The sequence below is a fragment of the Drosophila subobscura genome, chromosome E (genome assembly GCF_008121235.1).
Source record: "Drosophila subobscura isolate 14011-0131.10 chromosome E, UCBerk_Dsub_1.0, whole genome shotgun sequence".
In the NCBI taxonomy this organism is placed as follows: domain Eukaryota; kingdom Metazoa; phylum Arthropoda; class Insecta; order Diptera; family Drosophilidae; genus Drosophila; species Drosophila subobscura.
The window spans coordinates 14,708,748-14,735,946 of NC_048531.1; the positions used below are offsets into that span (position 1 = coordinate 14,708,748).

Genomic DNA, 27,199 nt, shown 5'->3' on the forward strand with positions numbered 1-27,199 from the left:
ATAAGATGATGTCGTCAATCAATCAATTGCCCAATACTCATGGATACTACACGTAAAATACTCAACATGGACATCCATCAAGTGGCTAAATACCAAAAGGCATTTTGTCTGTCTGTCTGGCGAAGAAAAAACACTTTTTGTTAGAGGTGTGCTTAATCCCAAGACTGCCCCATACAGATGGATAGATAGATACTCACCTATGTACACAGCTATTAACACACTCTCGGTGTGTGTGTGTGTGTGTGGGCGTGGCCAAGCCTCGATAAGTGCCATGTCGAATGTTTAAGCAACAAAATTCCTTTTGCCTTTGCCGCGCACTGCTGGGACTTGTGGGCAGAGCATCTCTTGAGTGAAATCCCTCATCATTTAAGGGTGTTCACAAACGTATCAAAAATATCTAAACAGTGTTGCACAATGCACAATATCTTAAACCATTAAAGCTTTACTTGCAACAATCCGTAAACAAACATTTTCCATTTGGTTTTTTTTATGCAAAAAAAGTATTTCATATATTTATGTATTTTATATCATATTAATATATGTATAATAAAACAATATAAACTATTAACAAAGCAACTTGACCACTGCGGCTTAGGAACATCCTCAATGCTTCTCCTCTTTCTGCTCTTTCTCCACTGTATCCTCTCTTTATCGTTCCTCATTCAACGCATTCTCGAACTCAATTTGATGCTATCATTAGCTTGCAGAACATTTTGTGAACTTACGTATAGAGTTTTCACTTCATTTTCATTTCAGTTATGTAGATATGCCTGGGCAGGGTTGGCAGGGTTTCTCCTTCGTTTTCTCTTCTTTTTGTATAGGTATAAAAATAATTTATGAATATACTTGTAGTAGTAATAGTTTGACTTAGAGTTAGCAGGCGATCGTGAAATAGACTTTAGATAGACTTGGCGCAGAGCCTTAATGCTGCTGCTGCTGCTGCCGCTGCTGCCAGTGCTGATAAACGCTATGCTCAGTGTTGGGCAAGCAGTGTTGTCGATCGTAGCGGGATGCTAGTCATATTCCTGTTTAATGATCAGCGCTGCCTTCTCGGGTGTTTGTTCCGACTTGACAGCAGTGGATGAAGCGCCTCCAGCACCGCCTCCTCCAGCTCCTCCACCAGGATTGGACGTTGTGGCCGCCAATTTATTGCCCTTGATCAGGCTGGCAGCCGTGGAGCTGAGCGGTATAGTCACATATTGGTTGCCATCTAGCGGGGAGTAGATAATCGTGAGATCAATGGAAGCCTAAGAATCCCCAGGGACTACTCACCCTCTTCAGCGTGTAGCTGCAAGTGTCCTGTTTGTATCAGTTGCCGCAACACTTTTGGCGGTATGTTGGCAAAGGACGCGGCCGGATAGACATATTTGCTATCCGCTGATGATGCTCCGGCAGTTGCTGCCGCGGACGTTGACGGACCGCTCTCAGTCTGATAGTTTAGTGGGGGCATTGGCTTGGAGCCGGCCACCGATGTTGCCGCTGCTGCAGTTGCCGTTGCCGTTGCAGTTGCCTCTGTTTTGCTGGCATCCTGACTGCCTGGCAGCACCTCGGTGACTTCAGCGGGCATTTCCACATCCGACGAATCGTCCGACTCATTGCCCGACGATGTTGGCGATCGATCATCCTGGAAGAAAGACAGAACCAGATACAGACACTCGATTAGTGGGGCCAAACAGTCTGGTGTTGCTGATCTTAAGCCAGAGCTAAGTTGAGGATGATTGGGGGACTGCCTGGCTGCCTGATCTGGTCTTGCTCTGCTCTGCTGCATTCTGGCCTGCTCTGGGGTCTGTGTTGCCTGTTCTATATGCCAGCCCAGTGCCTGACAAACAAACAAAAAAAAGAGAAGAAAAAAAATCCAATATGTTTGAACCAAATATGGCGCGAAATTGCGTATAAGTGCTGGCCAGGCTGTTCGCCGGCACGCATCTCAATGAGTTGGCGTTGCCTTAAATGTGCACACGCGTTAAAGAATTTAGAATATTGATTTCTGACTCTCGATGGCGACGTGCACAGCGCGGGGTGGGGAGCGAGCGGACACATCATCCGTGGCATCCATCGCCTTGTCTGGTATCGTTCGCGTCATTTTAATTTTGATTAGTGCCAGAGGCAGAGACAGAGGGACAGACAGGGACAGGGGCACTGGCAGTACTGGCACAAAAAATAAATCAAAATAATTGCAAACTGTAACAATGCGATCGCCATTTTGTGCGAGGGAGATCGCAATGGCATTGCGCATACGCCGCGTGCCCCGTCCACAGACTTCCAATGAAATTGTAGCAGCCACAGCCACAGCCACAGCAGAGACAGCAAAAGGCAAAATCGCATTGTTGCCGCTGACTAAAATGGGCGTCGTCGTCGTCGTCGTCTCCGTCATCGTTGTCGTTGTTGTTGTCTGTCGTTGTGTCGTTCGTCTGCTGGCAGCGAGTTGCTTGGCCAGTGGATCAGACAACCGCCTTTTGAGTGACAGCACCAAGACATTTTAATTAGCAAAAGCAACGACGACAAACTGTCTCCAAGTTGCCATGATATACTTGGCAAAGAGTAGCCAGCAAAAGCAACAGCAGCAGCACCGGCAGCAGCAACTTGCAACTGTTGTTACGCTTGCGGGCTTTTCAGTGGCATCAAGTGGCAGGCAGTGGCAGCCAGCTTTTGGTGCTGCTGCTGTTGAAAGTGGAGCTGCTCGTGTGCAGAGGTTTCAGAGTGACAGACAGGCAGACAGACAGACAGTGCCAGTCCGCCGCTTGGCAACAATCAAAGTCAAAACGGAAGGAATCAATAATAAATACCAAATCCCCACTCAATGAGCTCATAAATCAGTAGTTGTAAACATCAATTGTTATTTGTGTTGATATTTATATGCTATTTATCTTATCTGCTGCCCACTGCCCGGATTTAATTGCGGACCACACACACAGCACACACACAGCACACACGATTTCACTTTGTTAAACACATCATTAAAATGCGCCACACAAAGCGCATAAAGAAATAAATATAATTTAAGAAAACATTAAAAACAAACAAATTGCTAGTAAATAAAAAAAAAGATTAAATAATTGGCAAAAAGTAAATTTGCGCCCCGGGTGGACTCGAACCACCAACCTTTCGGTTAACAGCCGAACGCGCTAACCAATTGCGCCACGGAGGCTCTTGAAAAACGCAGCGACAATGCGCCGCATTAAGGGTTCGAGTGATGGGAAGCTCCACGCTTGATTTATATAGGGGTTGAAACGGGTTTGTACGGTTATCATTTTTCATATTTATTACACACTGATTTGTGCATAAATAATAGCTGGATTCTCGTTGAATTTCAAGATTATTTACTGTGAAATATTAAATGAAAACTCAGATAGTTTTAGGACATATTTTCAGTTCCTTTTAAGGCACTGCAACTGCCGCTGCAACGATTTCTTTCAAGAGGTTGGGCCCTGCCCGAAACTTTACAGCACGAGGGAGGAACTGTTGTGGTGCTGGCACACCCACAGCACTTACCGTTTGCAAATGCAATTTGAATTTGCTGCACTAAACAAAATCAAAGCACTGCCTGCGCAGGGCACTCGACTGTGCATCAAAACAGAGAGACAGACAGACAGCAATAGCAGCAGCAGCAGCAGGACGAGGACAAGTTGAGGAACAGTTTCATCGATAGCTCCTGCCGGCCCCTCCCCAGCACTGGCTAACCGATGAGGCTGAGGCTGAGGCTGAGGCTGATGCTGTCTGGTGCTGCCTGCCAAATTGATAGTCGTGTGTCGTGCGCAAATGCCGAGCGTGTCTCATTAAATGACAATTAGAGCTGAGCGATCTGAGAGAGCTGAGCCCTGGTTGGAGGGGGAGGGGGATTCAGCTTCGATTCAACTCGGAGTCAGAGTTGGCAATTGGTTGGTTGGAATGCCACTGGTCGGGCCAATGGCATGCAATTTATATCGAAATAATGCCGGGCATTGTCTGGTTCGATCTGGCCTCGCTGGCTGCCAGGCTGGCTGGCTGGCTGGCTGGCTGCGAGAGCCTGCGACAAATGCAATTATATAGAAATTTGTCTTGCTGTGATATGTGCGGCATGTTGTTGTTGCTGCTGTTGCTGCTGCTGCTGCTGCTGTGTGGCCATCAGAAGCTCCAAAAATAGGCAATTTGGGAAAGGCTAATAATAAATGTTTGCTGGCAATAGTCGATCCGTCTGTCCGTCAGTCAGTCAGTCGTCAAAGCATTGAATGAATGAATTTTCAAATTGGCTAACTGACATTCACAACCAAGGTGGCATTTTATTTGCCCCAAAAGTGAATGCGAGTCAATTCGGTGGCTGCCACAGCACCAACTCCATGCAACTGCAACGTGCAGCGTGCTGGCGGTGGTGGTGGTGGTGTCGTGTGACCTACACCACCACCGCAGCACAGCGCAGCGCAGCGGAGTGCGACTGACTCAATGATTGACGGATGGCACATTTGCCAATTGATTAGTTGTTTTTACCAAAATGGTTGTTGCCACAACAAAAGGCGACAACTGTGTGGCAGTCAGCAGCACCCGCTGCAAGCCAAAGGAAGGAACAACAGGCAACTGCCAAGAGGCAGCAGCAAAACAGCTAAAACAGTGTTAACCCATTCTCAGCTTAGCTCGTTTGAGATCGTTCAGCATTTGGCCAATAAACATTTGCATTTTGCATGTTGCATGTTGCTGCTGTGGCCTGCTGCTACCCGTTGATGCCGTGTACATCTACCGCCGCTGATAACTTAAGGCCGAAAACAAAGGAATAGCCAAATGTGCTCGCCTCTCAGCTCTCAGCTCTCAGCTCTCAACGCTCTGTGCCAGCCGAGATGTGCTGAAGTCAGCAGCGGGCTGCCTGCTCTCGGCTCCATTGATGCTGGCGCTTTCAATGAAAACATAAAAATAAAAATGCAAATTAAGCCTGGCAAACGAAAGCACTTAAATCTAACGCACAATTGCCCAAGGGAACGACGGCACGGGGCAGGCCGTGACAGTGGTTTGAATACAGCAAGAAGTTCCAGAAGAAGAAAGAGTGAATTTCGGTTGAATATTTATGAAATTTTCGTCTAACTTTGTGTGTTGTTTGTAGCGTTTTAGCAGGCAGAACAAGCTGTAGCTTAGTTCCTATCTCAGCCCACTGTTGCTTCATTTTGTAGGAGGAATCACACAATCACAACCACGGGACAACGGACAGCGGACAGCTCTGTGCAAATTCTCAACAGGAAACGTTAAGGCAAATGGGCATGTGGGCAAGCAATATGGGGCGGCTTGTGAAAACAAAAGCCAGAAAGCCGAAAGCCAGTTGACACGAAACAGCAGCAGCAGCAACAACCAAACAACCAAACGAACAACCAGCAGCAGCAGCAGAAGAAGACACACAACCTCCTACTCCACTGCGTAGACATTTGTTGGAGCTTGAAGCTGGTGGCTGGGAGCTGCTGCTGCTGCTGCTGCTGCTGCTGGAGTTTGGCCATTTGGCCATCCACAATTGTCGACGTTGTTGGCGCATCCGGGCCGGGCCCCGGGTCTGTTGCCATCCCACAATATGGAGTCTTAAAGCGTTTATATCCGCCAAGCTTTCTGGCCGGCTTTCTGTTTTTGGTCAAATCACAGTTTTGTTTCTGTTTGCCGCTGTCTGCCCCTCCGCCCGCCACCATATCTGGGATGTGTGTAAGCCGCTGCCGCTGAGGCTGCGGTTACACGGATTCACGCGCAAAGAAAGCGGCCAGCAGGAAGTGCTGCTAAGAGAGTCAGTCGTGAGTTCAGAGAGCGGGAAAGCGACAGTTCAAATTCATTAGTTCAGGCAGAGTTCGCGCAGGGGGATGGGCGGGGTCAGTTATGAGACGGAATTAGCATCTATTTAAATGTCAGTTGCGCATTAAGATGCCACGATTGCCCTCGGCCAAGCAGCGGCGAAAAAAAACGAGCTTATTGTCTGCCAGTTGGCAATTATTTGACCGAAAAATTGCACTCGCCCAACAGCAACACGACGTTGCAGTGGCAGGAGCTGAGTTGCAGACCAAAATTGCATTCATTTCTTGCAGTGGAGCAAGACGAAACGATTGTCCTCGGGCCTAATTATGCGTGCGACGACAGGCGAACAAGCAAGCGCCCTGGAGAACAGGACAACGGAGCCGCAGATGAAACGCCACCGATTAGCCGGTGCAGGCTCCACCTCTTCCCTGTAGCTCCCAATGCCTGCAATTTATGATGGGCACTAACAACCGCAAAACAAGCCAAACAAACAAATGAATTGATGCCGGGCAGGGGGCGGGGGCCAAACACACAGATGGCAACAAACGAACGAACAAACAGTTGAATGGAAATTGCAATTATACGAATACGAGTACTCCAGCAGGAGAAGGAGCTGCGGTTCTCCGTGGGCTGCCCCCATGTGGGTGCGCGGACAAAGCTAGTTCGATGTTTAGCTGGATTTAGCCAAAACCACAGACGGAGCCCCCTAACTGCCCATACAATCTGGAGCCGGTGACAGCGATTAAACAGCGGCCAGAACCCAACTCAGCCATTGAATGTCTGCTCTAGCTATCGATGGCGATGCCTCAGCGGCCTCAGTCGAAAGGTTATTCCGAGCTATGGGATGTTCAGATATTTAGGTAAGTTTTGGGCAAACTTTGAGGGCTTTGAGCTTAGTTCGCGATTGATTTTTGGTCTACTTAAGGTTTATAGCTCGCCCTATACAACCAAAAGCTAATGAATTTAATATTATGAGAGCTCAAATAAGCATTCTTAAAGGTTACCTCACAAAATTATACACTTTCCAGCCAATTAAAAACAATTTTTCACATATCGAATCGCATGGAAACTGCCATTCAGCTTTCAGTCACAAAACTAATTGAAAAATCAGTTTTAGCAGCCAGACTGCCGTGCCGTGCCGTGCCGAGCGCATTGATCATTAGTCAAACACCAAGTCTATCGTAGAATTGTTTTGGATTTCATTAAATTGTGTCATTTCACAAAATAAAAGCCCAAAAGATCTGTTGGGTATCGCGTGCCCACGCCCACAATCGTTGAAGAAATAACATCAAAAATATTCCAACGCTGATTTCATATTTCTTTTTTTAAGTGTGCTAAAGAAAACGGGTTACACCCAGCCAAAGCAAAGCAAAAGGTTGCCTAAACATATATGTAGTATATCCAGATATATAGTTGTGGATATATAATTGAATAAATTACAATAAATACATGCGAGAGATACGTCATTTTGTAGCAGGTTGGTGTCAATTGAATTCTCCATGCACCCGAGTGGAGTGTACACATAAATTGCCGCTCATTTGTTTGCTCATTTGTCCCCCACGCAGGCCAGCCAATGCATATAGAGCTCGGCCCCAAAATGGAATTGCTGAGCAAGTCACAGGCGAGTCTCTATCAAATCTAATACGCACACATTGCACGATCGCAGCAACCACAAGTCCCGCCCACAGATCGTCTGCTATGTACACATAAAATATAACTGCCTAATGAAACCCCAGAGAGAAGGAGAGAGCGAGAGCGACCGCGAGAGAGCTGCACTTAAGAGAGCCGAACCCCAAAGAGCGTTGCCGATCGTTGGCTTCGATCTGCTAGCTCGCTCGCACACACAGCCGCAAGTGGCGTTCGTTCTCTTAAGCAAAGTGTCCCCACAAAACGAGTTTCTCCTCAGGTTTCTGCGGCAGCTCAAGAGACACATGCGCCGCAGCTACGTATTCAGTCTTTGAGTAACTGCGTCTGCGTGACCTGCACGATGATCCGAGGATCGCACGACCAATGGATCGGATCGCTGCTGGATGGCATCGATCGAGGTTCGGCTCTTCGGGCAGAAGAACGATCGGAGGATGTGAAAAGTGTGACCCAAACAAGAACAGACACAAGAGCTGCAAAGTGTGTGAAGCAAATTAATTACAGAACATTGAAAGATGGTGACTTGAATGCTTAAACCAAAAGCTGAACGCATGCTGCCGATCGAGGCTGTGCTGTGACAGTAGATGATGGATCTCTGACTCAACTTGATGCAATTTCTTTTAATTTATGGGTAAGTCTTTTGTTTGTCTTAAATAAGTTTAAAAATTGTGTAAAAAATAAGTGAAAAATGCGCAAGAAGCAGTTTAAGAGTTAAGGAGATCTTTTAGAAAGTGATTAGCTCTCCGCAAAGTTAGAATATAGATTTCTGACCCCAGTGTGATAAGCCAAGGCTGTGCCAGTAGGCCCCCAACAGCTGTGATCCAGCGGCTAGATAAGCCACACACAGAACTCCAAACAGTAGCCCAGCATGCCGACAACTCAATCAAAGGCCCACAATCACAAGTTGTCCGAGACTCAGACTGAAACGGAGACTGGAGACCCAGACGGAGCGCAGTCAGAGGCCTCAAGGCTCGCCCGTTCCGAGTCTGGGCTCAGTCTCGAGTTTGAGTACGAGTCCGCGTCCGAGTCCGTTTGGTGGGACCGCCAAGACGGCGTCCACATTTCATAAATCAGCATGAGCGGAGCCAAAAGGTGGAACAGAGTGCAGCGTGCGGCAGCGGCAAACCGCCTGCTGCGAATCCCGACTATTTATTGTATTTTAACAACATTATAAACGAGCATTTAAGTGGCGAGTGTTGGGATTGCTGTTTGCCCGTTTTGATTTGTTGTTAGAATGCAAAAGCCACAAGACAATAACCGAATATCCATAGTCCCCATACCGACAAAGCCGTTTCATAATCAGCTGGAGAGGGAAGTGGGCAGAGGAGAGACTTTCCTAGCAGACTGCCTGGCAGGCTCTGGCTCTGACTGTGGGCTCCGAAGGCAACATGTGGCCATGGGGCCATAACGTTGTGTCGTTTTGGCCGGGTCAAATGTCAGGCACATTATTTTTGTATTTACGTATAATAAATATAAAATGCATGATGCATTTTTGATAGATTTTCATGCCAATAAACAAGCTAAACGAACCGCTAGAATGGTGTTTAAGCCAACACCAGCCAACCACCAGCCTCGAGGCTGGAGACCGACGACTCCCAGCATCCGACTCCCAGCAACAACGGTTTGGACTGCGACGACTCCGACGACGATTCCTCCAACTGTTTTTGTTACCCCATTGTGTGGGTACATAAATTTCAAAAAGCAAAGCGAACGAACAACAAACAACAACAAAAAAAAGACCAGGAAGCTGCGTTTGATCGGGGTCCTGGGTCCCGGCGTCCCGGCTCTTGGCTCTTGGCTCTCATATAATTTTGTGTCTATGCAAATGTACGCGCTGCATTCAGTTTTGCATTAGCTGCTCCAACCACTGACGCTGGCTGGGCTCGTTTCGGGCCCCGACTTTGGTCTGATGTTGAAAAATCGATGACGATCGGACGGCCGATCGAGTCTGTCAGTTTTTCGGGGACAGCGGCAGCCCAGGACGTCGCATGCGATGGCGGACCAACCACGTTGACGTCTCCTGGCTCTGGCTCTGGCTCTGGCTCTCTTCCGAACAATGCCTTGTTGACACTGATGGAAAATCTGCGTGTCACAAATATCAAAAATGCAATCGTTAGAAAGCAGGACACAAGGCTCAACAATGTATGATGGATCTCCATATGATCCACTTCAACCCACTGCCCGCCTGGGGTCTCTCTCTCTGTGGCTGTGTCTGTGTGAGAGAGTTATAGATCTGCTGGCTGATATGCTAATGCCTGATTGGATGGGAAATGTTAAGAGTTGATGCCTGATATCAAGTGATTGTCTCTGGGGAAAGTCAGTTTGTTAGAGATCGCAGGGAATAATCCGAGATTAACGTCTCGGAATGGGGTTTAAATGTTGGGCAACTATTTTTGCCACAGGGAAATGTTAGACCAATCGAATGAGCATCTTTTACTTAAAATACTTCTTTAAATAACGATCAGCATTCGGCATAACATGCGTTTCCATTAGAGCAACAAATACAAATGGAATCGTGATCTCTCACTCTCTCCCTGCCTCCCTCTCTCTCTCTCTCTTTTGTTATCCCACCAAAGAACACACAACACCTTCTCCCTAATTGAATGCCAATTTATTGCATTTATAGAAACAGAACCAACATCAAATGCAGCTCGCAGGCAGCTCTTTAAGCAAATATGCCCACAGCAATAGAGGCACACAAAAAAATCAAGCAAAAGATATTGCAGAAGAGTGGCAGAAGCGGGGCAGGAGCGGGCAGGGGCAGTGGCCAGGGGGAGTACAGAAAAAAGCCAACTAAATTACTTAACAAGCCCAGCGGCTGAGCTTGGCTCGAGGCTGGACAACGCAGAGGACGAGGACGAGGACGTGGACGTGGACTGCGACGTTGTCGATGATTTACTTGTGCGTAATAATGCGACGCCCGCAATGCTGGCCCAGACCCTGGACAGTGGCCTGTGGGGCTCCTCCTGCAGTAGCTGCTGCTCCTCCTGACGATGGCAATGGCAATGCCGAGAGGCAGGCTGGGCAGTAAATGCATGTGAGAAGAAGTATAACTGGGAATGCGCCTCAATTTAAAATGCGAATTACATTATCTGATCAAATGCATTCTTCAGTGCGCTCCAGGAGGAGCTCGATCCACTCGAAAGAACGAGGAGTGCGGATGCTGGAGAGGAGGGATCCCTCCCTGTGTGTGTGTGTGTGTGTGCCCGTGTGGATGCTGCACAAATAAATAAATTTTAAAATACAAACAAGTAGCGCGCGCAAAAAGCGCCGAGTGGAAAATTCGTGACAGCAATTGTTGATGAGCAGCGTGTGAACAGCAGCAGCAGCAGCAGCAGCAGCCTTGTCCACACCAGAACACACCCCCCCACACACAACCAACCGATCGTCCATCCAGAACTCAAGATCTCTCTCTCTCTCTCTCTCTCAGAACGAAAAGCAGCTCGAAGAAAAAATATAAAAACAATGTTGTGTGCGCGGCAAACGCGTAATATTGAGCGACTAATAGCTGGGGCTTGACTTGAAAGCGAACACGACGCCGCATCGCATCGCAACGGATCGGTTTGGATAGAATATGTTTTTCGGATCGGAGATCGCTCCATTGCCACTTGGGGCCGTGGCATACTCGTACACCTCCGCAGTCTAATTAACTCCTACGAGCAGAGCAGAGCAGAGCGGGCCGCAGTTTTTAATTAAGGCGGGACACACACACACACACACACAGATGTGTGTACTGTGTGACAAGAATCAAATGTGTATTAAAGCCCAATAGCCGCAATAACAGCAAAACAATCAGCGATTCCCTACAACGTGGGCAGCAGCAGCAGCAACAGAGACCAACGCCAAGGCGGTCAAATCAAACAAGAATTACACAATTACCGAGTAGAGCGAAGCTAAGACAATTCCATAGAACTAGGAACCTTAATAGAAACTAAAAAAATGCTTGCAAAATTAGTAATCAATTTATAAATAATTAAAACTATATTCCACAACGTGATTCAGTTTAATTGTGCAGCAAACTTAGAAAACTCTTTGCCAAAGGAAAGTTTTCAGCAATTTAAATGTGCATTTAGGTACTTAACTTACATAAATATTTATGTATATGTATGTACATATGTAAATGCACTTTCTTCTCTCTTACGAGTGTAAACCTTTAACAGCTGTCTGATATTTTACAGAATTATGCCCGAACCTTTTAAACTACAAAACTTGCAGCAAGTTTGACCCAAACAACTAGGAAAATTGTCCTTAATGGACTCCCGCACTTGCTTAAAAGTAATTTGAAACGTGAATTCATGCACTTTATGTAGCTCTGAAAGTGTCTTCAATTAACAGACAGCAAAAGGGAAATGGTTATTTCTTATTTAATTTACTCCAAGTGGGCAAAAATAGATGGGCATGGGGACGTATGGTCTTGCCATGCAAAATGTGGCGTATTTTCCATGCTGCCTGCCAGATTCGTTATCGAATTTTGAAGTAGGACCAAGAGTCCCTCCGAAGGAGAGTTGCGGGAGCGGCGATGAAATGCCAAAGTGCGCAAACTGTGCCAACTGCTCCTGGCCATGTCTGTGGCTCTGCCTCTGCCTTTGGTTCTGGTTCTGGCTCTTGCCACCTTCCTCCTGCTGGCGAGGCTGCTGCTGCTGCTGTGCGGATGGACTGATGGACTGACGGACTGACTGACTGTCTGACTGCAGAGACATCAATCTAGAGACGGTAGGCAGGCAGGCAGGCAGGCAGAAAGATAGTTGGGACAGACGATTGGCAACTCGTTGAGAGTTGACAATAATGACGCTGTGGACGTCTCCCGTCTGCGGCTGCTGCTGCGTCTTCGAGTCGATGACGATGATAGAAAGTAAAAGAACCAACGGGCAACAGCGAAGACGATCTCTGGCCCGGCCTGGCCTGGCCTGCTTCTGCATTTTAACTGCAATTTTAATGAGACGTGGGAAAAATACTCGATATATATGTATGTACGATCTGTGTCTGTCTTTGAGTCTGTCTCTGCCACAAATGCGGCTGCTGGCTGCTCGTTTTGTAATTTGTAAAACTCGCACGTTGCCAGCATTAAGGACATGCAGATTTCCCTGCAGTACCCTCCCCCTCTCTTCCCTCTATTGAGCAACATTTATGGCTATATTTTTAGTGGCTGCCGTTCGCAGTCTGCGCGCGCCACGAGCAGCAACAAATTAGCACTGACAGCAGACCTCGACAGTGGGGAGGGGGGAACAGACAAAGGACCACCGGTCCGGCATCGACTCAGTTCGGCCTGCCCATTGTCCATTTTGTGGCACCATGTGGCATGACCATGATCGTCGGCTCTAGCCAATTGGACGCCTAGCGTGAGCTTTCTAGGTGGCATCCACAGAGCGAGCAGCCGGACAGCCGCACAGCCGCACAGCCGCTGGCTTGTTAAATGTTTTGCCGCCAAAGAGAACGGAACAAAACGGATCGCATCGGATCGGAACAGAACCAACTGTCGCTAGACGAAGACTCCTTCAGCCGCAGATCCAAATCCTCCCAATTCGTGAGCGTCATTTGAATGGTGTGATAATTTTTGCGCCTCCGTTTGGCAGCTCTGGCAGTGAATTAATTGCGTGCCACATTATAAATTTTTCGGCTGCCCAATCGCAGTCCCTGTCGCTGCTTATTAACGCTTTTCCATAGCCACAAAATAAACACAGAGAGACACGCAAGGGGGTAGGGGTGGTGTGAGGGCATTCTCACACGGCAGCGACAGTAGCAGAGAATTCCAAAAAGTTTCTGTGGCATGTTGCAAAGTTGTTGGGTGTTGTTGTCACTGGACGTGTGGGCATGTCAAGGCGTTGTCGCGTAAGTGGCAGGCAGGCAGGCAGGCGGTGGCACCACTACTAGCTGATTTCTCTCTGATGTTTCGCTGCAACTTACGCAAATATTGCGCATACGCCAGGAACTTGCGGATAAAGGATATCTGCAGTCTCTTCCCCCTGGGGTTCAGCATGTCGCTAGATTATTGCTGCCCCCCATCTGACTTTGAATTGCAATTTGATTTCCCTTTTTTGGTCATGGCAGGGCACCATTTTTTTAGTTCAATTATTAAACCACTAAATATGCACACACACACACACACACACACACACACATGTTATTTCCCATCCGACAAACAAACAGAAACGATAATTCTGTGTGTCTCTTTCTAAGTGCACAAAATTTGCATATGAAATGTAGCAACTGGGGGGAGGGAGAAATAAAATTGAAGCAAAAGCCAGCAAAACAAACGCCGCCGCGCAGTCGCAGCAACAACAAGAACAACAACAACAAGAACAACAACAACAACAACAACTATAACTACGATTGGAACTGCGACTGGGGGGGACATGCAGCTAATGCATGGAAAATGTTTTTTCCTTCCAATTTTTGCTGTTTGCAAACAAATTTGCGTATTCCGAGCGATACGAAATTAAGTAAATTACAATATTGCAGCAGCAGTTGGGGGATGGCTGTGTGCGTGAAATTATTATGGCATTCGATTTGGGGACCACCCAACACACAGGGAAAACGATGAGCGATGCAGTTGGGCGACGGCAAGGAATAGTCATAAAAATGATCGATAAAATGATTATTGATTACTCAGACGACGACTCCGCGTGTAACGGACCACTGAGCGATGAGCACCGATAACGATGGCGATGACGATGACGCGATCGCACCGCTAGAGATACGACAGCAATTATTTTCGTCATAAGTCAGCCAATGTGGCGACGGAGAGACAACATGGGAGAGAGACGGGAGACGAGAGACGGGAGACGAGCCGCGACGATGTTGCACTCGGGCTTGGCACGGCCCGACCACCGACGCTTTCAGCTTTTAGCTGCTGTTTGCTGTGTGCTGGTTTTGATACACACAAACACACACATACACACGTACTTGTATGTGTGTGTAGTATGTGTAATTGCTGCGTTTTGCTATACACCAAGCTTCCAAATAAGGGACGGCACATGTGAACTGAGGAAGCTATAACTATCGCTGCGGGCAACGCAAATCGTTGGCGTTTCCACTTTCGCATAGATTTCCATGGAAATCAACGCATGCCGCCAGTCTGAAGTTCAGCGCATTGATGCAACTGCCACAAAATTGGTGCAGTTGTGCCAGGTGGTGACAGCAGTCGAGCCCGGGCAGGCCAGGCCCCAAAAGCGATCAACGCCGATCAATGGCGACCAGGAGTCGGTCGTCGCTTGGTCGTCGCCACCGTCGTTGTCTGTGTCGTCGGCGGTGTCGCTGGTTGTTGTTGCTCGCTCACTGTCGTGCAACATATGGCAGCGATGACAACGCATGTTAACAGCTTTTTAAAGTCATTGCACAACAACAGCAGCAACAACAGCAGCAACAACAACAACAATAACTGTCTTGCGGCTGTGGCTGTGTGCCACAATTCCCAGGCCGATAAGCACTGGGATCAACCGCGTTGCACGAGCATAATCCAGATCCGATCATGGCCAGCCCCCGAACTACGACAAAAGAACGAGCCAAATTTGGCTGAAATCCGATATGAAATATATCCTCGAAAAAGTGAAGACAGGAAATCTCACGCGTGCCACAGACAGACAGTGGCAGTGGCAGGCAGCGCTCACTGGAGCGGATGGACTTGAAGTATATTATCCAAAAATGCCGTCTGGCGTGCCTTTGAATTAAGGTATCGATTTAGTGCAGAGCCACAGAGCCAAGAGTCAGACCAAGAGCCAGAGGCAAGTGTCTGCAGCCAACTCCTGCGCTTGGTCATCTCTCGAGTCAGCCTTTCGCTGTTCGTCAGAGTCATTTTCATTCATTGTTGGCTCGCGCTCATTGTTGGTGTGAAATTTAGCACAGCGCTACAGCGGCAGCAACATCGGTGGCAGGCCACAGCCGCAGAAGCAACAAGTGACTGCCTGCGGTTGCAATGAATCCGCATAACAGACATACAACCAGCCAACAGGACAGGCGGACAGACGGACAGACACAGACGGACACTCGCAGACCTCTTAAAATGCGGCAAAATATTTTGCGTTGTTGCTGCCACTTCTGCCGCTGCCTCTCCCTGCCCCTGCCGCTGCCGCTGCTGTTGTTGTGGCACAAAAATACTTTTTAAACGCGCTGAAGCGTCAAAGTAAGCAAAGCCCAGGCAAAGCTCTTTCTGCTCTTCAACGGATACGCACAGGATCAAGTGTTATAAATGTTAATTCGCAAATAATTGCAGCAGCAGCAGCAGCCACGAAAAACTGCGTCGCCGTTTGCCTCCAAGTGAGGCAGAGGCAGAGACTCTGGCTGATGCCTCGTTGGATTGCTTAATCGGCGCCAATCAGACGACGCCACTAAGGTTGGGTCTTGGTCTGGGTCTGGGTCTACGTCTGGCAAGAAGTTTGTCAATTTCCAAGCAGCAGCAGTAAAGTTTAATTGAAAATTTATGGCACTTTCATTAGAGCCAAGACGGAGCCACAAAACTTTCGTTTGGCATAAGAAATAAATCTCGACAAAAATGAGAGAACATTTCGGAATAAATACGAATGCGTAGCCGTATGTTCATAAGCACTCTACAATATATATTATACTGTGTGTGGATTTCAACATTTGATTTCGATTGTGGGCAGGAAATGAGCTGAACATCGATTGTTGTTCACTTTTGTTGGCCGCACGGCACACGGCTCTGTGGGCAGACTGCTGGCTGCTGACTGCTGGCTGGTTGCCCCTCGTGTGGGATGTCCGCGTGTGCTTCATTATATAATGGAATCGACTCGGGGGAGATGGGCACACACCAGCGCCCATGCCCATGCCCAAAGCTCAAGCTCAAGCTCAAAGTTTAGCTTAGAATTTATTACTTGAAATGTTTCTGCTCTTACCAAGTACAGTTTGGCCCTAAGTTTCTGGTTAACTTTCAACAAAATTTAGCTGCTGCAAACAAGCTGCAAGGAAAGACTCGACAGTGGGTAAAGTTTCATTCAATATTTGTTCGAAAACTTGAGAGAATTTGCTGCAGAGAGGAGAGCGAAAAGTTGCCTAATTTTATTTGGAATATCTTTTTGGTTTTTTTTCGAAGCACTGAAATCTGCCCCTCCTAATTTCAGTACCAATTTATTGGGGGGAAATCTTTGCTAGTTCAGGAAGCACCCAAGTCACACAATAAATCCCATCTATGAGGCAACCGCTCCAACAGACAGAAATGAAGAAAAAAACACGAAAGATTCTCAGCCATAAAATGGCCAGTGGAGCGGAGCTGCCGCTGCCTATATAAGTGGGGGTTGGGTAGAGCTACAGAAGAAAAAAAACCTATGAGCTATGGGCTGAAATGTTTGCCTCTGCCACGCTTCAGTGAATGGGCGTTGCTGCATTGGGCGTGGCTCTGTGACGGCGCTAGAGGAGCTCCATTGGGCGGAGAAGGTCGTTGAGATTTCATCGTGGATAGCAAAGAATTTTGATTAACTTGGAAAATCATTGGAGTAAGTCCAAGTCCCAGGGAGGGAGGGAGGTCTGCACACAATGTACGCATTATTTGTTTGCATTGCAGCCAATAATTGCTTAACTAAATGTGAGTCCCGAAAGGCTGAAAGCGCCTCGTTAAGGTCCTCTCAAGCAGCAGGCAGCATGCGACGGGCAGCGGCCAGCGTCCAGGCTTTTAAATAATCACAATGAAAGCAACAGGGCCAAGAGCAGCAACCAGCCAACAGTACAGACAGGCCAACAGACCAACAGTGCAGCAAGACGAAACGAAAAACAAAAAACAAACCAAACAAAAAACAATACAAAGAAATACGAGAGAGAGAAGAACAAAACGAATTGAACAAAAACAAAAACAAACAAACAAAAACTAAAAGAAACGCTCACAAATTGTCATTTCTTAACCTTTTCAGATTGCGAAGGCGGCGGAGGCCAGCCCCACCAAACAGGAGGAGTTGCAGCAGGAGGAGCAGCAGCAGGAGGAGATGTGGTGGTCGCCAGAAGTTGCCGACGACGACGACGACGACGACGCGCTTGCTCCCCAGCGCACAGCACAGCACAATGTGTGCGCGAGGCTTTAAGAAATGCCGAATTCCAGAAGCCGCAGTACAATCAGTTGAATTAAAAAACGAGCGCACAGACAGAAGACGACGTGGATGTGGCTGTGGCTGTGGCTGTGGCAGAGGCTGTACCTCTGGACCTGGACGATATCATCGCGTGGTGAGCGCGCGCGCAGGCGCAGGCGCAGCTGCTGCTGCTGTTGGGGGCTAGGAAATTAAGAGGACATTGTGGCGGCATGCGGTTAGAACTTGCAGCGGCGGCTTAAACACAAAATCCGCCAAGACACACACACAGAGAGAGAGCGAGAGGGAGAAGTTAACCCAAAGCCAAGATTCTTTGCGTGGCTGCGTTGTTGGTGGCTTTTGGACAGCTGGACGATGCCTGACAGAGGTCGCCCTCGTACGTAATCGACGAGCATTGCGAATGCTTTTGTCCTCCACCTCCTGCTGCTCCTGCTGTTGCTCCTTGCATCTTGTGCTGCGCACGTGGCCAACTTGGTGACGCAGCAGCAGCAGCAAGCAGCAGCAGCAGCAAAACACAGCAAATCATTGAAATGTCGTTAGAGGCTCGAGCGGCACGCAGGCATCGATAGTCAGCGGAACCGCAAAATGCTTTTAATTTCTCAAACTGATATGCACTCGTGCTCCCTCTGGAGGCGAAGGACCAGAGGAATCGCGTCGGGAGCTGCTACGCTGGCAAAATGAATCAGCGGGGGCACAAGTTGCTGTGTGCTGAGGCAAGTATGGGGACTGAAGGTGGCAGCTGTACGTAAAAAGTACAACGAAATGTGCAGGGAGAGTAAAAGAAAGAGAAAACTTTATGGCAGACTCCTACTAGCTTCGAGACTATTACATAAATATTAGGGAATTAAAAGAGAAATTATTTGTGGGAGTGTGGAACTTTTTTCTGAAGTTTTCGCCAACTAATGGAGTACATTTGTTGGAGTAAAAGCGCTGGGAATGTACTTGGAATGAGTGCCGTGAAGAAAGGTACACATAATCATAATCTCTGGTTGGTTCTTCCTCTAAAAGGGAAACCAAATTCCAGTGAACTTTACACACAATTCATATTTAAATACAAATTAAAGCTCACACAAAGTCTAAACTCTTTCATTGTATATTTTTCAATTGTACTCCAGTGTTTATGTATAAAATGTGGAAATGAAATAAATGTCGAAATTAAAAGCCAACAAACTTGCGAGATTTTCTGGTTGTTTTGGGGGATCATCGATGAAGAAGTAGAAGCAGTGGGCGAGCTGGAGATGATGCGCAGGTGAGCGACCATAGAAGGCAATCGGCGCAGAGTCGAGTATATGGCCAAGACACCCGCGCAGACTGATAGACACGAGCAGATATGTACACAGTACATATGTATCCATATGCCCGCAATGTGTGGCAAATGCCAAGAGAGGTAGGAGGGGGGACAACAGCCCACTGCATGATGGCAATTAACCTTGGCTGGACAAAGAGTTGGCGGCAAGCAGAACGACCTACAGCAGCAGCAGCAGCAGCAGCAACAGTCGGCGTACCAGCCCTGACTTTTATCAGTCAAGTCAGCTGCTGCTGGAAGCCAGCAGGCAGAAACACCAACAAAATGATGACCTGAACCGGCGTTGGTGTCACACCCACAACATCTTTGGCTTGCTGGCTCTTTGGCTTGTTGGTTGTGGCTTTCATTCATCGTCTCAAACTGAATGGAAATCCACGAGGCAGAGAGAAAGAGAGAGACAGATCGGGGCTTACAGTGGCACACGTCATCGCGCAAGCCTACGCGGGACCCAGAGCCACAGCCACAGCCAGAGCCAGAGCCCGGGCCATAGCTTTGGCATTGAAAAGTAAGAAACGCGATTTGCATGCCAAGCCAAGACAGAACGGGGAGGAGAGGGGAGAGCATCGCAGCTGAGGCCTGTTGGTGCATGACGAGCCGAGCCGAGACGAGACGAGACCGAGCCAGACGACACACAGAGAGAGAGCGAGAGAGAGTCAATGGGTGCTCTGATCGATTTATGAACTCGTCGCCCGCTGTCCGCTGTCTGTCATGACGTCACAACGTGGAACCGAAGCCCCCGCAGCAGTGCTTTGGCTGTGGCTGTGGCTGGGGGTCTATTGTGGAAGCGGAAGCTCTTTACAACCCAACCGAATGATGAAAGGAAAAACAGAAAAATGTATGCTCAAAAACACACTGAAATTCATTCACAGAGAGTAGCGAAGAGCGCAGAGGGGCTGGGCTGCCCACTCACTCCGATTCGGTGATTATTACGCGTGGAGTGTGGAGTGTGGATTGTGGACTGTGTAGATTCTGTGTAGGCTCTAACTACAGACTGTTGAGTGTTGTCCGGCAGGAGGGCAGGGGCTTGGGGTCTTATCTAGCGCACTTAACCTTGCTCTTGAAACTGGAAGCTGGAAAAATGCTCTGCGCTGAGGGGGCAGCACTCTGGCACTTTACATTATTTGTGTTTTGTTTTTGAAATTATGTTTTTTGTTGCTTGTTTATTTTAATGTATAATATTGCGCTAAGTAAAATATATATTTGCATATACTCTTTATATACGTACGTACTGTGGATAAACTATTTTGTGGTTTGTTTTTTAAACATATTTTTGTTTCGCTTACAACATAAATTGTTTTAGGGTTATTTCGATCGGATTGCACGAGCATTTAGCATATAAATAATAAATTTAACTATTATTAAAGAAGTTCTGTTCGTTTCTGTTTTCTGTTTGACAGAAATGCGATCTGTAATTAAATTAAGTTCTTGTCTTCTTTTTTTTGTCTTTTTTGTCTTTAATGAAATTAAATTTAAATAATAAATTAAATGTAAATTTTCTTTTGAGCTGTGGAATTTAGCTTTGAGCTGCGTTTTTAATTTGGTTTCTAAATAAAAATATACAATAAATATTAGTAGAAATCGGAGAGATAAATAGAGCGAGAGAGAGAGCGCGAAAAGGACAGCTCAAAGGGTGAGTGGGAGGATGCATGTGAAGGAATTTTGAGCATAATTTTTTAGTGGTTTTTTTAGTTTAAAACTCGAAATGAAAGCCAATTCAAATAAACATAAATTGAGCATTATGAATAGTTCTAACATTAAGCTAAACTTCTCGGGCATAAGCTTAAAAGTTCAAAGAGCACGCTCATCGCACACCCCAAGGATAATGGCCGCCGACGCATTCAAATATCTACTCCTGCTCCTACTTCTACTTGTATTTAACCTCTTTAGACTCTTTCTAATAACTTTACATACATTTATGTACATATCTATGTATGATTGATGTATCTCTCTCTTGGCTACCTCTTTTAGTTACATTTTACATTATTGCACTTATGTTTTACATGTACGAAAGAAAAAGGGGACTAACTTTAAGCAGTCTCGGCTGTGTCTCGATGTGTCTCTAGTGGTTCTAGTGGTAGAAATGGCACTGGGTTAGAAGCTGCAGCTGATTCTCATCTGTATGTATGCGTGACAATTGATCTATTGCTATGGGACAATACATATGTATTTATGTATGTATTTATGTACTCGCGTTTCTACGTTGCGTCTGCCCTGCTATCGTCAGGGGAGAGCTGTAGCTTGGCTATGGCACAGTCGCCTTTAAGTAAGAGTCTTGACTAGTATACGAAATAAAATAAAAAAAAACATGTACAATTAATACACACACACACACACACACACACACACACAAACACTGTGACAAAAACAAGAACAAAACGAGCGGCGAGATCGTATTGGCCATGAATCCGAGCGACTCGCACGAGTACGATCGAAATTCGATCAAGCCATTTGCTGCACTTTGGATCTGCTAAAAACATTAAACATTAAACTGATGTCTAACTAATTGGGGTACTGTGGCCCATGGCAGATGTGAGTCCTGCTGCACATTTGCCCAGTCCCTGTATCTGTATATTGCCTAGAGAATCTGATGGATCGGAAAGCCTAACTAGCGCTGCGCATGCGTATGCGACATATGGGAGTGCGTTGAATGCGGCGGCGGCACGTGGGCCACATGCGCATGGTGCGCATGTCCGCCGTAGGCCTGGGCATGGGACAGGGGCGAGGCCTGGCCACCGCTGTACCCGGACTGCATCAGACTCTGCTCGAGGCTGTAGTGCGAGGGTGGCGCCGGCGGATGGGCGAGATGAGCGTGCCCATGGTGACCATAAATCAATTGTCTTACTTTGGAGTCCTCATCGGCGATGTTGTAGCTGAGCTCCGTCTCCTCGAAGCCCGTGGCCGACATGCGCTGATCCCCGCCGCCCACACTGGGCGGGTCCGGCGAGTTGAGGCAGGTCTGTATGAGCTGTTTGCCCGCCTCCGAGGTGATCATCGGCTGCAGCTTGCGCGTGGCAAATGTGTAGACGTGACCCGTCTCGCTGGCAACCAGCAGCATTACCTGTGTCCCAGTCAGCGTCGACAGCTCGTAGGCCTGCAACGAGCGGAAAGGAGGGAAAGGGGAAACGTGTGTTAAGTACTCGTATTCGATGATATCGGTCTTTAAGTATCGCCTGCTATCGGGCGCATGGGATTGGGTATTGAGATTGGGGCTGAGGCTGAGGCTGAGGGTAACTGTCGAAGCGTGTGTTGCCACAGCGGCACATAAATTTCCCAAGCAAACTATGCGATTATGTGGCAGCGATAAGAACGAGTGGCAGAGAACGCAGCGTGCAACAATTAGAGATGGGAGCGTGAGGAGTCGATCATGGAAGGATTCAGCAGGGAACAAGTACGATGATGAGCAACTCCTAAGCGGAGTGGAAAGAAGTGTTGCAGATGATCTGTGAAACATTTAAAGTCTTACACAACCTAGCCCATTTCTTTATGCTGCTCTCTCCCACGCAAGCGCCACACCAAGAGTCACGCAACCATCTCGATGGATAGATACATAGTTCCACAGTCAATAGACCCGCCTCGGTCTGGGTCTCTGGAGTCGATGCCGAGTACATTAGACGGTAGCCTAAGCTGGGCTATCAACAGCTCGTAATTACTATAAAGGCGATAAAGTTGCTGTCTGGCTGTCTGGCTGACTGTCTGCCTTGCCGTGCAGCTTCGAGAGGCAGCGAGCGGAGTGGCAGACATCGCAGCGCATAAATAACTGGCGCGGGCAAAGAGGCAGCCAACGCGAACGCTTCGGGCAAACATTTATTAATATTAATGAAATTGTTGTACACATTGTTGCTGCTTCGGATCTGGGGATCTGTGATTCGGGATCGGTTTCTGTTGCTGCTCTTCTGCTCTTCTGTTGCTGTTGCTGCTACACCGATTGGCTGCCAATTTTATGTGTAACATGTGTAAATGCAAACAATTGACACGGTCCGAAAGGAGCACTGAATCTGAATTCGTTTCTCGTTCTGAGTAGGTGTCGATTGTACCCGAGGATGGGTACCCTAGGTGCAGGGTCCAGGGCCAGGGCCAGGGCCATGGTCCAACACCAACAATTCATGTCAATTTGAATTTCGAACAAAGACAAAAGGACACGACACGAGGCAGCAGCAGCAGCAGCAGAAGGTTGAATTGGAGGATTGGGGTAAGAAATCTGTTGACAGGACAAGGCAGCCCCAGAGACCCCAGCAGGCACAGGGAGACAGAGAGAGGGAGCGGCAAGAGTCATTTGTTAGAAGGCGATTGTTGGTTGTTTTGCTGTTGGCTGTTTGCTGTTGCATGTGGCCAAAAGGCAAAGCCGACCCGGCCAGCCATCGAGGAGCCTCTCTCTGGTCTTGGGGCCGCCGCTTATCTGTGAACAATCTGCCGCTGGTGGTGCTCTGCCACTGCTCCTGTGTATCAATACGCTTCCGTGCTGGTAGCAGCAGCACCCCGAAAACAATTCCCAAGCCAAGTCAAGAGCAGGCCAAGCTCAAGCCTGAAGCCTGAGGCCTGCCTCGTGATTTCAATTTAACACCTTTTGGCGGCATTTTGCGCCTTGTGCCCTTTTGGCCATGTTTAATGGTTAGGGAGGAGACGTAAAGCGTGTGGAGCATACACATGTGTCAGTGGCTCAGTGTGTGTGTGTGTGTGTGTGTGTGTGTGGATATTGTGCATTATGCAGAAGCGCTTTCGCTGCCGTTGCCGTGGCTCAATCGCGGCTGTGGCGGTGGCTCTCCCATCGATCGACCCACGCAATTAGTTTGACCAACAAATGAGATCACTTCTGATCGGACATTAGCTCACTTTTCACTTTTGTGGCCATTTTTGGTACTTGGCCGTGCCGTGCCGCTCCGCACCACCCACGCCACACCACGAGCGGCTCTGGCACTGAAAATGCCCAAAATTGGCCAGTGGAAAGCATGCCAACAGGTTGCCATCTCCGTCTCCATCTCCGTCTCGCGTTTCTCTCTCTTTCTCCCTGCTGGCCACAAGTTCATTGGCCGCAATTTGTTGCTAGGGATCCTCGCTGGATTGCGTTTTTTTATATGTCCGTGGCTGTGGCTGTGGCCGTAGCGCCAAGTCAAAATCCCATTGTCTGCCTGTCAACTGTCCGACATTGCCCTGGACATCGATGAGGGACCACATCAAAGTCACCAAAACGAAATATTATATATATATTTTTTCAGCATGTGGCAAGGGTTTGTGGTCTCGGGCGTGCGCCTGTCATAAGTCCAGGCCCCCAGGAAGGTAGCCCACAGAACGACATGAGTGAGCGACCCCCGATCAGATCTGATGTCCCAGGGGTCAAATATTTTGGTGTAGAGCGAAAAGGGAATGTCATTCTGTCGGTTTTCAAAGGGTATTCCAATATTCGTTGCCATTCAATGGCTTTGCCTTTCATTTTTGGTGCTGCTGCTGCAGCGTTTTTTTTCCCCCTGCGACTTGGGTCAAATATTTCATAAGATTTTGTGTCTTTTGGCTAAGATCGTGCTGGGATCGTGATTTAACGGCGCAATGTTGATGGTTTTTGTGTCTGATTTTGATCGGGTGTTCGGTTTGGATCGAAGCAAGGCTCGGTTTGAGGCCACAGAAGTCTATTTCAAAAATGTGAAAAATTTCATATGCAACCGCCAAATGGATAGAAAGCAGCACAGAAGCTGCAGCAGGATCAGGAGTAGGAGTAGGAGGACGGCAGCACCATTATATAAGTTTGCGTGTGAAAATTGGTCATTTGAAAATGCCAAAAGCCCGGCAGTCCGGCAGTCCGCTGCCCGCGCATGACAATGAGGTATGGCGGGGGGATAGAATCCACAAGGAGCACGCATCATGGGGAGGGGAGCAGCAACTACAGCAAACAGATGAAGGTGAACCTGTGGACTGTGGCAAGCAAACTTGTGGGTAGCCTCCTTTGAATGCAATTGCGGCGGCAAATTAACATTTTATGAAGCCGAAAACAAAGGGAAATTCGGAATCGTGGGCTACCGCGCTTACACAACGCCGCCAAAGCGGCAACCTGAAGAGCGGTGTGGGATCCGGCACAGACCCGAACAGAGGAGGATCGCTGGCTACTGTTCTAGAGCTGATCTGGCACAGTGGGGGAAGGAACGTTTGGGCTTGCAGCTTTTGTTTTTCAGCACGAGGATCATTCCACTCGGACCACTGTGCACGATGGCAGCATAACGATAGCAGAGAGAGAGGCAGAGAGAAAAGGGAAGATGGAGAGGGAGTCCTCACTGCACTGGACAATGCGGACAGAGGAATCGAAGAAGCATTTATTAATTGCACATGCGCTCAAAACGTGGCCCAATGTCAGCCATCCCCAACCCAACCCAACCCAACCCAGTCAGTGGCCCCAGTGCAGGGAAGAGGAATGGTGGGATCTGGACTGCGACTGCGACTCGAGCTTGGACCTCCCCCACTTACCTTCTTCATGATGCCCGTCTTGCGCTTGGAGAAGGTCGTGTAGCGACGCAGCTTGTTGTCAATGTATTCCATTTTGATTTTGACACGTCCCTTTGTCTTCTTGCCGTTGGCGGGCGGTGATTTCTTATTGGGCAGCGGATTGTATCCGTCCACATTGTCGTCGACGCCGCCGCCGCCGGCGCTGGCCACACTACCGCCAGCGCCACAATTGTCCAGGCCCTGGAGCGTCAACCCACCGCCAGCAGCCGAGCGATGATGATCCTCGTAGCAGTCGCTGCCGGAGCGCTTCAGTGCGCGATGCTGCTGTTGCTGTTGTTGTTGTTGCTGCTGTTGCTGCTGCTGTTGTTGTTGCTGTTGTTGCTGCTGCTGCTGTGCGGCATGCTGGGGACTGTGATGCGTCTGGCTGTTGCCCAGCGTCTGGCATTGCGAGGGCGCTGCTCCGCCTGTGGGATTTGGCCGCTGCATGGGCACACCTCCGCCTCCGCCCATGCTCTGTAGGAGCCCGCCGCTGGGCGGACGTGCGCCGAGGGCTGCCACCGCCGGATTGCCGTACATATCGGCCTGATCGGCGAGGCTGAGGCCTATACTACTCATCGAGTAGTTTAGGTTGTAGCGCGAGTCACCTCGCGTCGGGTCCATTCTCAGGTAAAAGTTCTCCACGGTGGAGCCGTAGAAATCCAAGGCACCGCGCGCGTCTATTATTGCTACCTTGCTGTGAAATCCGGCCGCGGCGGCACACTTTTTCCCGTTGCTCCGCTGCGCTGCGCTGCTTTATGCTGCTCACGGGCTCGGATCGGATCGGATCGGATCGCGGGGCTGCCTGCCTGGCTGCCTGCTGCCGTATTTAATTCCAAAAATAAAACACAAAACACACACCGCACGCCGCACACAGAACGCGATTCGATGGCGTTTTAGCCCTGGCGCTGGCGCTGGCCCTCTTGCGCGTTTCCCTGACGCGTCGCTGCTCGGCTGAGCTTTCCTGTGCTGCCGGCCGTCGCGCAATTGCTTTAAATATTTAATTAACAATTAACAAATGCAATTTTGAGTTTGAAACGCGAATTTTTGGGCTGCAACACACACGCACGCACGCACACACACGGACACCAGCGCAGAAAAGTTGACAGCTGACAGTCCTACAGTGTTGCAATGTGGCTGGAACCAGGGATGCACTGGCTCGCGCCTGCCTAGTGTTGCATAATCTGTGCGCTGTGGCGCTAAAATTTGAATTTCTTTTTCGAAATTGTGTGTGCTTGAAGTCTGAGTTCTTTTTTGGGTAGATTTTGTTTTACTTGTTGTGTTTGTGTGTGGTTTATTAAGTTGCTGGAGTTTGTGGTTTTATTGCTGCTTCAAATTGGGGTTTCCGCTTTGATTTATTTGATTTTTGAATTTATTGCCGCTTCAGTTTGTTTTCATTTGGAGTTGTATTAATTGTTGTTTATTTGACTTCAATTGTTCAAATCGTTTGGCAAATTCCTTGTTTTATTTTTGGTTTTATTTGTTGTTGTTTTATTGCCTTTTGCTTTACAGTTATTGTAAATATTTTGCTGTTATTTCTGTTGTTAAATATTTTTGGAATTGTCTCGCCTGCATGTGGAGTTTGTCTTATTTGTCGCTCGGCATTTGTTTGCTGCTGCTGCTGCTGCTTTTGCTTTGTGGCACTGGTTTGGAGTGTTTGACTTTATTTGCGGCAACTTTATTGTGGTTAATGCCTAATACGAATATATACGAATACGATCCGCCAGCGGTGCGTGTGCGATTTGGATTTTGGATGTCTCGGATTCGTATTCGGTTTTTGGTCGGGAGCAGGGCTGAATGACTTGCGATCGATCGTTGCCTCCGTTGTGCTTCAGATGGCTGCAAAATACTTAATAAATCCCAACGTATGGCCAGCGACGGCGCAGCGACAAACTTAGCTGCGATCCAAACTTGGAGCCGGACCGGTTTGTCTCTCTCTCTCTCTCTCTCGATCGCTCCCGATCGTTCGCTCTCTTTGCTTTGGCTGTAAGAGAGGGAAGTCTGAAGAGAGTCGCGCTCGTCT

General features: G+C 48.2%; 1 protein-coding gene and 1 non-coding gene across 2 annotated transcripts; both read right to left on the reverse strand.

The window, feature by feature from the left end:
• Positions 1 to 513: 513 nt before the first annotated feature.
• Positions 514 to 26,433, reverse strand: LOC117890518 (serum response factor homolog). Its single transcript, XM_034795422.1, has 4 exons — positions 25,162 to 26,433; positions 21,554 to 21,802; positions 1,273 to 1,624; positions 514 to 1,210 (listed from the first exon to the last, which is right to left on the reverse strand). Exons 1-4 carry the CDS (start codon positions 25,798 to 25,800, stop codon positions 1,014 to 1,016), a joined length of 1,437 nt encoding a protein of 478 aa, XP_034651313.1. The 5' UTR covers positions 25,801 to 26,433; the 3' UTR covers positions 514 to 1,013.
• On the reverse strand, positions 3,074 to 3,148 carry Trnan-guu. The gene has a single exon. It is a non-coding gene; the product is annotated as a tRNA-Asn (tRNA).
• Positions 26,434 to 27,199: the final 766 nt, after the last annotated feature.